The sequence below is a fragment of the Rhinolophus ferrumequinum genome, chromosome 23 (genome assembly GCF_004115265.2).
Source record: "Rhinolophus ferrumequinum isolate MPI-CBG mRhiFer1 chromosome 23, mRhiFer1_v1.p, whole genome shotgun sequence".
Taxonomy (NCBI): Eukaryota; Metazoa; Chordata; class Mammalia; order Chiroptera; family Rhinolophidae; genus Rhinolophus; species Rhinolophus ferrumequinum.
Genome location: NC_046306.1, coordinates 25,745,628 through 25,756,718, shown reverse-complemented (window position 1 = coordinate 25,756,718; position 11,091 = coordinate 25,745,628). Strand labels below are relative to the sequence as shown.

The 11,091-nt window shown below is 52.0% G+C and overlaps 1 protein-coding gene across 3 annotated transcripts; it reads right to left on the bottom strand.

Moving 5' to 3' along the window:
* Positions 1–506: 506 nt before the first annotated feature.
* AP5S1 (adaptor related protein complex 5 subunit sigma 1) lies at positions 507–4,633 on the bottom strand. Of its 3 annotated transcripts, none has more exons than XM_033095510.1 (3): positions 4,264–4,630; positions 3,073–3,264; positions 507–1,708 (listed from the first exon to the last, which is right to left on the bottom strand). In XM_033095510.1, exons 2-3 carry the CDS (start codon positions 3,246–3,248, stop codon positions 1,282–1,284), a joined length of 603 nt encoding a protein of 200 aa, XP_032951401.1. In that variant the 5' UTR covers positions 3,249–3,264; positions 4,264–4,630; the 3' UTR covers positions 507–1,281. The 3 variants fall into 3 exon arrangements, with proteins under 3 accessions (XP_032951401.1, XP_032951400.1, XP_032951399.1); XM_033095509.1 differs by lacking the exon at positions 4,264–4,630 and adding an exon at positions 4,026–4,226 and having other exon boundaries at positions 508–1,708; positions 3,073–3,307; XM_033095508.1 differs by having other exon boundaries at positions 510–1,708; positions 3,073–3,307; positions 4,264–4,633.
* Positions 4,634–11,091: the final 6,458 nt, after the last annotated feature.

The window sequence follows — 11,091 nt, the reverse complement described above, 5'->3', positions numbered from 1 at the left end:
TCATTTTAGTATGTGTGCTGCCGAAGTGAGCACTCAATGGAATCATTTTAAATCACCACTAGGAACGGCTGATTAAAGACTCCCTAACAGCGCCCAACCCATACCCCTTTGGGCTGGACCATTGTCCAGGGCCTGAGAGCTTTTTCTGGGGGAAGAGCCAGGGAATTTGCCCTGGGACCAACTCACGACCACTTGACCGAAGGCAGTAGCAAACAGCCACATATTCTCACCCCTCAGGTGAGGTCATTCAGAGATGACTGTTGTGCAGTGGTCCCCAGAGACACAAAGCTCCCTATCCCCCCACCCCCCATAATGCATCTGTATGGGCTACCTCCCGTCCAGTGCTTCCTGGAATCACCTCCCACATAAACCGCTTGCACCTAACCCTTATGTCAGGCTCTGCTTCTCAGGAATCTACACCAAATCACCACATTGTGGTAGAGAAAGCAAGTGCTACCATCCAAAGGAGGCACATAAGGAAACAGAGGGGGTAACCTTAACCACAAAGGCTCAAACACCCAGCCCAGAACCGTACAGAAAGGCGCTCACTTGCAGCAGCATATGCATTAATCATATTCACAGAGATAGAGGGTGAAATCACACAGTTGGTGCTTTTAATTCAAAATGAAAACAATAACATCATCCAGGCCAGACCTCTTGCACCCATCTGACGGCACTTTCTCTCCCTGGGGACCAGGGAAGCCCATCATTCTCTCAAAGCGGCCTGATGGGCATGGGCTGCGCCCAAAAGGACCTACAGAATCTTCCCCTGGTGAACGACTGACACATCTGTGAACTGTGGTGGGGCTGGACACCAAGCAGGTCCTCACCGACAAAATCCTTGTTGACGATGTTGCTTAAGTGGGTGCAAAGGCAGGGGCCAGATCCCCCACCTGGGAGTCTCAGACTCCTTTTGCACTGCAATGACTGGCTTTGGAAGAAGTAGGTGGGCTGAGTTCCAGGTAGCTGTTCCTCCTGCCCCAGCACTCGGGGCTGGTGGGCTGTTTGGGGATCGCCGGTGGGGATGGGAGAAAGTAGGGTTAAAGACAAGCAGGGCTGGCCCACAGCAGCAGTCTGAGTAAGTCATGCGGCAGCTCCCTGAGATTCCTCCCTTCCACCTTTTCTGCCACCTTGTCCCATCCACTTGTCCTGGGTGTGGCAGCACACCAGAGCTGGGAGCAGGCGGGGCAGGAAGCAAAAGCCAAGTTTCACCTGGCTGAGCGTTCCAACATCCCCATGCTCCCTCCTTGCCCTCTCGGAAAGTCCCATCCCAGTGAGGGGTCAGCGGGGCCAGGCAGCACTGAATTCTTTCTCCAGACCTTGGACAAACTGGTCGTTCAGGAAGAGCAGCTGCCCATGGGGCAGGAAGCGGACGAGGATGCCTTCAATGCGATCAGCTCGCAGCAGGAGGTTGGCGCCGGGGGCCAGCAGCCGGAGGTGGTCGAGGAGGAGGCGAGCCAGCAGCCGAAGGGTGCCCTCAGCCAGCAGCAGGTTCTCATGGGCGTCCAGCACTAGAGCGAAGCCTAATGAGAGCACACCCAGCCACACCACTGTCCGAGGCTCCTGGAACGGGTCCCCTGCCGCCAGGCGGAAGGCCCCATGTGGGGCTTCATGCAGGGGCACTGGCTCATCTGAGGACTGGGGCTGCAGGTCTGTAGGGGGCCGGCCGGATGCCTGCTGCTGCAGCTGGCACATGGACTCCACCTGCCTGTGGAAAGTGGGTGAGTCACCAACTTCTGTCATCCTCATGATCACCCCTAGGGCTGGGAGCTGCCATTATCCCCGTATCTCGGATGTAGAAACTGAGCCCCAGAGAGCCTAAGTGACATACCCAGGGCCACAGAGAAGGAAGTGTGAGCTGGAACAGGAATCCAGGCTCCAGACTTCAGGCCCTGAACCATTGCACTCAGTGTGGCCAAGAGAAGGCAGGTTTTGAACATGGCTCCTTGGGTTGGAAAAGGGTACCAGGAGAAGATCCTGACCCACCTGCTTTACAGAGGTCTTCTCAACATAAAGAAAAGCAACCGATGAGAAGTGGTGTAAAAGCCACATCCAGCCCAGGTCATCCAACCTCTCCACCCTCATCCCATCCTGCAACCCTCTCCAAATAAAAAAGAAAAGACCTTCCACTTGGCCATCCAGGCTTTTGAAAGCATTCTCTGATCCCTTCTGAACTGCTTTCCAATTTGGGCTGTGCACAGGCTGGTCTTAAAGGTATCTGTTTGGTTTTCTGTGCCACAAGAGGGGGCGGAGGCCCAGAGGAACAAGGGGATGGCAGGAAGCGGGCACAGGACTGCCCCAGAGTATTAATCTACCACCCAGAACACAGAGGTACCAGGAGATTCTGGCACCTGCTGGCCCCATCTGGAATGGGAAGGTCCAAGGCCAGCTACCCCATCTGGAACAGTGTTTCCTAATTTGTGCTCTGTGGATCCCAGGCTCTGGGCATAAAGAGTTCCCATGTACCACATTTTCTCTCCTCCTTAGAGATTACAAAGTCTACAGGCACGTTAACGGCCCTGAGAAGTCCTGTACTACAAAGTATATCTAATCTGTACTAGGGTTTGCCTGCCTACAGTCAATTCCAAGCTCTGTTTTCTAGCTGCATAACCTTGAGCAGTTCCAGAAACTCTGTACCTCAGTTTACTTATCTGTAAGGTGGGAACAATAGCTGTTCCTACCTCAAAACACTGTTACAATGACTGAGTTACTATATATGACATGCTCAGAACATAAATGCTTAGCACATAATTCAGGCTCAATAAACACTACCTATAATAGTAATAGTATTAGCTTGGTGCAAAAGTAATTGCGGTTTAAAAGGTTAAAAAAAAAAAAAACTATAAAAACCGCAATTACTTTTGCACCAACCTAATAATAGCATTATTATTCATATTTTCTGTAACCCTTTTTCATGTAACACTTGTGAACAACTGTGGAAGACTCTTTGGAAAATGCTACTCTAAAATTTTCCCTCTGTTTCTTAGTCCTCCTGTTTCTCCACTCCAAAAACCTATATCCAGCATAGTACATTCAATGAAGGTGTGGGGCTGGGCTGGGCTGTGTGGTTACCTGGCCACAGCCAAAATCTGCTCCTTGCGGAGGAGCCTGTCTCTCTCAGCACCATGTGGCCGTGGGTCATCGGGTAGATTCTCAGCACCAAAAACGCAGGAGTAGAGCACTCGGCAAAATCCCATGTCCTCGGCCTGTGGGGCCCTCAAGGTGTGGATGAGGAAGGCATGGACCATGGCTCCAGGGTGGGTGCTACAGGGAAGCCAGAAACCTCGGTGAGATGAGCATGAAACCCCTACAGAGGAGGCAAACACAGAAAGAGTCTGGTCTAGCAGGATCAGGCAGCATGTTTGGAGGCTGGTGTGCCTGGTCATTCACTGGTCCTACTCTGCCACCCAAGACACACCCCCAGCCTTTGAATAAGGACTCTGATCAGCACCTCCTATGCCCAAAACAGTCGGTGGTAAAAAATCTGACAACCCCAAACTAAGTACTACAAAACAACTGGCCAAGAATCTTCAAAAGTATCAAAGTCATGAGAGTCAAAGGAAGCTGGCGGGCTGTTCCAGACTGAAGGAGACTAAAGAGACAGCACAGCTGAATACAACGTGTGTTCCTGGGGTCGTAGGCCAAGAAAAAGGTAGTTTCAATAAAGGGCATTATTTGGACAACTGGAAGCATTTAAACATGGACAAGTTAGATAATAGTTTTGATCAATGCTTCCTGATTTTGAACGTAGGGAAATGTCCTTGTTTTTAGAAAATACACCCTTATATACGTCTAAATGTAGACGCTAAGGATCATTGTATCTGCAACTAAATTATCAAAGGTTATACGGGTTATACTTTATAAAGGTTATACTTTATAAAAAATTAATTAATTTTTCTATAAGTTCGAGATTATTTCAAAATAAAGACTACGCAGATATCTGCAGTTAAGGATAAATAGATCGCCAGTTTAAATTGATCAAACAGGAAGGTTCCCAAGGCGCTTTGAGAATGGGGCACACTGACCTCCAGTGACCCTCTAGCGGCAAGAGGAACGCGTCATCAGCCCTCTGCACCGCGTCCCCCCATAGAAAATGGTAGCGGCCAAGACCCTTTACGTCACTGCCTCGCGCAACCCTGCAACGCAGTGCATTTTGGGGGTTGTCGTTCCTTGCTCCAGTGGAGCAGGCCTGGGCGGGAAACCCCGCCCCGAATGTGCAGTCCCTGCAGCCCCAGACCGCTGTCCTCGAGGCGCTGCACTCACCCTTCCTTCTGCGCTCGCGGACTTCTACTAACAGGCCGCTTCGCTCGGCAGCAGGAGAGCAATGGCGGCTGCGCGGCCCCTGCACGCCTGCGCACACAAGGATGACGCGCGCAGGGCGGGCGGGGCCCTCACGTCCAGTGCAGCGCTCCGGGGACCAAGCGGGGGCGACCTTTCAACGCCTGGTCACAGGGCACGGACAACCTTCATAATCGGACGAACGCCTCCTTGCTCCGAGCTGCCGGCGTCGCTCCCTCGCGTTACTCCCAGATCGGGTACGCGAGGTCCCCGCTCGAAGTCCTGGAACAGCGGAGCCCCAGGCCACCTTCCCCGGCGGCCGCGAGGGGGCGCAGCGACCCGTCCCACAGACCTTTGAGTAGAGGCCGGGGGAACGCGTCGTCACCAGTGGGCGGGGTTCAGGCCCCTATTGCCCCTGCCAACCTTGTGAGAGGCTCGCGGGGCCTGAACGTGCATAGCCGAGTTCTCAAACTGGCCAATAATGCGTGGGAATCATTGGGGCGTCTGACAAAATGCAGATTCCTTGGAAATTATGACTTTGGGGGGGAAATACGTATTTAGGCAGTTTTCGGGTCAGATTCCGGGTTGTGGGTACCTGCAGAGGATTAAACTAGGGCTCGGTTTGGAGTAGAACGATTCAAACTTTGGTCCCAACCCTGTCACCAGCTGTGTGTCCCTGACATGTCAGTCACTTCGTTGGACCCTGGTGAAGCCCATAGGGCTTAGTAGGCTGGCCAGTTTTTACTTTCATTCTCCCGCCTCTAACCAGCTCCCTTCTTGTCCCCTCTTTGAATGAGGCCATCAGAGGCATAGTAAAGAGGCTTGTACCTTAAACCTGAAAGGGTCTCTGCCAGGTGCCAGCTTCCAGAGCCCTGCAGTGGGGTAAAAGCCCCAATTGGAGGCTTGGCCCAGAGGGGTTAAGTATCCTTGCCTACGCCCCATCCGCACCCCCAAGTTCTGTCTGGGTCTCATTGCCTGCCCTGGGCTCCCCCCTTCCCCGCACACATACACACTGCTTTACCTCTTGACATTGAACTTGTGGAGCCTTCCCAGATGTGTCCCGGTGTTCTGTGCCTCACAGCGCCCCCACTGTGTGTCCCCTTAGCCTGGAAGGCCCTTTCCTCCGTCTTTTTGTCCTTCAAAACGTGCTCAGACCAAAACTTAGGGGAAGCCTTCCTGCCCAAACTTCCCATTAGCATTCAGCTGTCCCCTTTGCACCCATTATGAGGGTCTGCTGTAGTACTGTCTCCTATGAGATCCAGCCTGGTTATGGCACCTAGCTACACTCTCCAGGGCTATGCACAAGGCAGGCCTGGAACCAAGCTGGACACATTCCTTGGCGACTAAAGAAATGAAGGACAAGAGCACAGCAGCCTAGGCAGGGACCATGGAGCCAGGGCCCTCCAAGGGCGTGTACTCTGGCCCCCTCTGGCCATAGGACCTGGGAAGGGGGCTACTGAAGAGAGGCTAGAGGAGGTGGCCTGGGGCTGGCCAGGGCATGTGGGTGTTTTTGACTGCAGATACAACACATACGTAAATATATTTGTAGGTAGAAGGGCAGGCCCGGAGAGTGTGGGGCCTCAGCCACAAGGCTGGGGTGATGTTGGCCAATTCCTGGTCCCCGGTCCCTATCACTCTCAGCCAGCACTCATTTCTGCCAGCTGATTACAGCAGAGAGCTGGCAGAGGGCTCTAGTCACTGGGGGCCACCTGACATCTGGAACCCAGTATTCCAGCCTCTGTCTACTCTTCAGGCAGTGAGTCCAGTCCAAATCTCAGGCCACTTGGGGACCAGCCTGTGAGGTGCATGGAGGAGACTTCAGTGAGAAGCTGGCCTGAGCCACCACTCTGGAGCTAGTGGGGGATCCAGACGGAGGTGGTGTCAGATAAGTGGGGCAGACCCAGGTGCCGTTTCTGACATTTTACAGCCTTCGGCGAGCTTGTGCTCCTGAGATCGAAAGCTATATGCCGAGGACAGTGAGGCAGGAAAGAGCCTGAGTCCCTGAGATGCTGCAGAACCTTCCTGCTAAGTGAGGAGCATGTACTTTAGGTTTGTTAAACTTTTGTATAGGGATTACATGCAGCTTAATTCCTTCCTAAGTGAGGCAGCGTGTGCAGTGGGCAGGATGGAGCCTGGCTCTAGTAGGCACTCAGTAAATCAATAAATGTTGACAACTATTAATCTAGAGGCAGAACAGGAAAGCAGAGCTTTCTGGGGCCTTCTGGTTTGGTGGCAGCTTGGAGGCAGGGGGATGGACAGGCTGAACTTCCTGGTGCTTCCTCGGGTTACAAGACCCACCCTGAAGACAAAATGGAACAGTCTGAGTGTGTTGGGGGCAATGTGTATGCATGTTCACTTGTGCGAGTCTTTTCTAGTGGTTACCCTAGAGATTGCGGTGGGCCAGGCACACAGTTAGTAGGTACTGATGTGGGTTTGTGGGATATGGATAGAGAGGCAATGTGAGTGTGAGAGGGACAGAAAAAGAGGAGAGCAGGAAAAAAAGTAAAATTAAATAAAGCAGTACAAAACAATTAAAGGAGCATGAAGGAAGCAGATAGATGGCTGGATTTGAGGCCCGGCCCACCTGCCTAGATGGGACCTGGAGCCCACCTTCCTGTCATTTCCCTTCCCCTCCCTCTGGCTGTGGGCAGAGGTGACCATCACCGCATTCCCCAGCCCTGGGTGGCCTGAATTGGGAAGGAGTTGCCTACAGCCGCTCAGATAGGCTCTTCCCCACCCCCTCCTTTGCTTTTTACCCGTGTCAGGGTGAATCCTTCCCTACAGTGGCAGACAGCATGGTGCTTGCCTGTTTCAATCCCCCTTGATGCCCACCAGTGGGGATATGCTTGGTGACCGATACCCAAATTGGAAAGCAGGGCCCATTCCCCAGCTACCCCAGCAAAGCAGTATCCTGAATTGCTGAGGAGCAGCCAGCTTCCCCCAGACATTAAGACCAACCCCCAGGTTGCTTACACACCTCCAGAGGCTCAGAGCTCACTCTCCTGGGACAGCTCCATTGTTTTCTAACAGCTGGAAATCCTTATGGATGATCTTTATAGACCCTGAGACTTCATGCATACCAATCGAGCAAGCCACCACCTACTTCTGGATGTGGGGAGGGCAATTAGGTGGAATCTGCAGCTTCAGGCAGTGTGTTTTTCTTCTTTTTCTTGACTTCCTGATAAGGATAGCTAGCCATTTCTTGAAGATTAGAGCCGGAAACTAAGAGGGGATCTGCTTTTTTGAGAATACAGGCAGGCTGAGATTGAGTGGATATGGTTGACCTAGAATAAAGTGGGCCAAAGTCAGGCAAGCATTCTTCATTCTGCTCCCACTCTCAGAGCCAGCTCAGAGATGACATTGCCCGGTGTGGGCAGCCACCCATGGGCCACCCAGATGGCTTTCTCCTTTGTCTCCACTGAACCCCCATTCACAGCCTCCTAACTGCTTCCTACCTACAGTGGCTGGGTTTTAATCCTGTAACCCATGACCCAGGGGTTGTCCATGTGCAGAAAGGGGAAGAAACCCCCAGAATGGTCCCCTTTTTTAAATTAAATGTTTTTAGGCTCATCCTTTTGCCTATCTGATCTCCTTGTAATCCCCAGATGCCCTAAGTGTTAACAGCCATAGCAGACTCATGTATGGCACTATACACCAACGCAATCAATCTAATCCACAACCCTTTGAAGGAAGGGCTTTATTATCCCCATTTTACAGATGAGAAAATTGAGGCACAGCGAGATCGAGTAACTTTCCTGATGTTAACACATATGCTCAGGGAGGTGTGCATGTTTATAGATTTCAGCTCGCCCCTTCCCCTCACCTTTTCCCCCTGTCCCCTTACAGTCACACCAGGGGCTAGCTCAGCCACCGCTCCCAGCTCTGGGAGGTCATAAGCCCTGTACTGCATACTCCCTACAACCCACCCCTGGGAGCTTCATCCCACCTGGGTTGGATGACCTCCTTTCCCAGTGCTCCCAATCCCAACCCAGCAGGATCCCTTCCCCAGCCCTCCTTTCAGGGAGCCCCAGGGCCCTTGGGAGTAGTGTTGGCTGGGCCCCAGGAGGAGAGTCCATGTGTGATTCGCCCTTTCAAACGGCCTCACTTCCTGTAGGGCTGAGAGCCAGGAGGCCCCACGAGGTGGCTCAGGCCCAGCCACGTGAGGCCCCTTCCCCTCCCTCCAGCTGCCCCAGGCCCCATGACTCAGAGCCTGGCAGCTGCGGTAGCCACCCCCTCCCAGGATGTCTGTGCCCGTGTGGGCTGGGTGGGGCAGAAACAACCCAGCATTGCTGCCTGGCACAAAAACTCCCAAGTGGATTGGGTGGGATTGCTTCTTACCTTCTGTCCCATAACCAACGTCTTCTTTGAACAATAGACTGAATAACTTCACATCATCCAACATTTTCTCAAGGCCTGACTTTCATGGCTGCAAAACAGCCACTTCTCCATTATTACTCAACTTCCCTCTCCTGATTGTTTCCAGATCCCACGTGGCCATGGACCTCCTAGTCTAAACACCCTTCCTTTCTGTACCACTAACAGTTTATTGCCTCTGCAAAGGACTGTGCCTGTATGTTCAATTCTAGGGATAAAGACTTTTTAGAAATCGTAAGTTTTCTAGATGGTTGTGAGCTGTCGTCAGTGGACGGACACGAGCCAGTGACATAACAGCCAATTAACTCCAGAGTCATTTTAACTTTTTAAAGAATCTGACAATAAAAAATGAAGGCTAAGGCTAATATTTTGATATATGAGAGTCAGAAAACAGGCTGGGTCTATGATGCTCGAACCCCTGCTACTGCTACGTCATGGTATGTAGACTTGGCGTTGACAAGAGAGCTATATGCTATATACAACAATCAAATATTCTGGGAAAGAGAGAGATTAAAATTTACCGATTTTGATGGGAATATGGAGCAAGAGAACCCTCGGCCACTGCTGGTGGGAAGTAAATTGGTATGGCAACCCTGGAGACCTGTGTGGAAAATACTAAAACTGAACATATACACTATGACCCAGCAATCCACTCCTGGGTATATTCTCAGTACAATTTGAAATAGTCCCAAATAATCCATGGAGGGCAGAATGAAAATGTTCTCTATCTCGATTGTGGTGGAGGTTACACAACTGTATGCCTTTGTCAGAATTCACAAAACTGTACACTCAAGCGGTTGAATTTTACTGCATATAAATTATACCTTCGGTTTTTTTTTAATTTAAAAACCAGAAGAAAAAAAGAATGAATGAGTCAATTTAGGAGTACCATGTAATGGAATACTACACAGCAATGAAAAAGAATAAACTGCTAAAGGAAACACGGATGGATCTTTCACTTATGCTGAGTGAAAGAAGCCAGATACAAAAGAGTAAGAACTTACAGAGGTCAAAATAGGGGTGATCTCGGAGTTCAGGTAACTGGGAGGGACCATGAGGGAGCCTCCTGGGATGTGAGAAGGTCCTATATCTTGAGCTGTGTAATGGTTCCTCAGGTCTGTGCTCTAAGTTGTGTGCCCTTGAGGAGATTGATTATTCAAGTTTAAAAAAAATATATTTTTTTTTCAAATTGTCATTGCAAGTTACCCAGAGAGTAGTTCAGATAATGCCCAGACCCCACACGCACCCGCTGACTTGGCTAGGCCTGGCACAGGCCAGCTCCCGGCTGGTGCCCAGCCCCACGCAGCTCTTTAACCATGTGAGCCAGCCACACATGGCTCCTCAAGGGCTGGAATTCCTGCCCCGCCCTGGCCCAAGCAAAACAACCTTTAAAACTGGCCAGCAGCCCAGGATTTTAAACTGCTTCCTTGTCTGATCCTGCCCTCTTTATGAACATCCAGGAAGAAAGTTACAGCTTCTTTGCAAGGGGGGCAGGGCGATTAGGGCACCTCTGCTTCATCCTCTGAATTTCCCAGGGGCAGAGGGGGTCCTGGCCTAATTCGGAGAGGTGAACTCCTGGGGTCCCTTCCCCCAGGCCCATGCCTACACCTCCCTTGGAGTAGATGCCAGCACCAGGGCCTTCTCTTGGGGGAGTTTTGTCTCTTGGTTTGACCAAGGCCCCCTCCTTGCCCACCTCCTGTTTCTCCTGTAAAATTAGCTGAAAACCAACCTGGTGAGCTTAGGTGACATTAAGCTGTCTGGAGCAGACTAAGTGCCCCATGACTGCAGCCATGACTCTGAGGGTGGATTATGAGGGTGGCGGACATAGCTGTGCATGTCAACACCTGGCACGCAGCCTGGGGATTGTTAGACACTCAGCGCCTGTTGCTCCCTCCTCCCCATGTGGCCTGCTACAGACTGATGGGAGTGAGAAGAGGACACTCAGAGCAGAAGCCAGGCAGCCCAGCCCCACCCTCCTGACTGCTCTGGGACCAAGGCAGGAGGTGAGGGGTGGGGGATTCCGGGGCAGCTGGAATGCCTGCTCTGCTTGTACTTGCTATGTGACGGGGCCAAGTGAGTGCCCTCTGAGCACCCAGCTGCCCTCCTCCTCTGTAACACCAGGAAGGGAGCGGGGTCAGATCACCTGAGCACTCAAAGGGGAGGCGGCAAGTCTCGGCATGGCAGTGCCCAGGGCGTACTCTTTCTCAGGGACCTGCACAGCTCTTTTTCCTTTTCCGGGACAAGCCCCCTTACCCAAGTAAATGCTGACTTTCCTGTCAGCTACCTGCTTGGTGGAAGGAGCTTTTGGAGCCTTCAGCACCCTCCCTCCCAGAGCAGAGGCCCAGCCCCCAGATACCCCCCACCTGTTGTGCCCTTGCAGGGACTCTGAACCAGGAGTGATGACCAATCCTTTAGGCATAACAAACTTGGGTGTCAAGC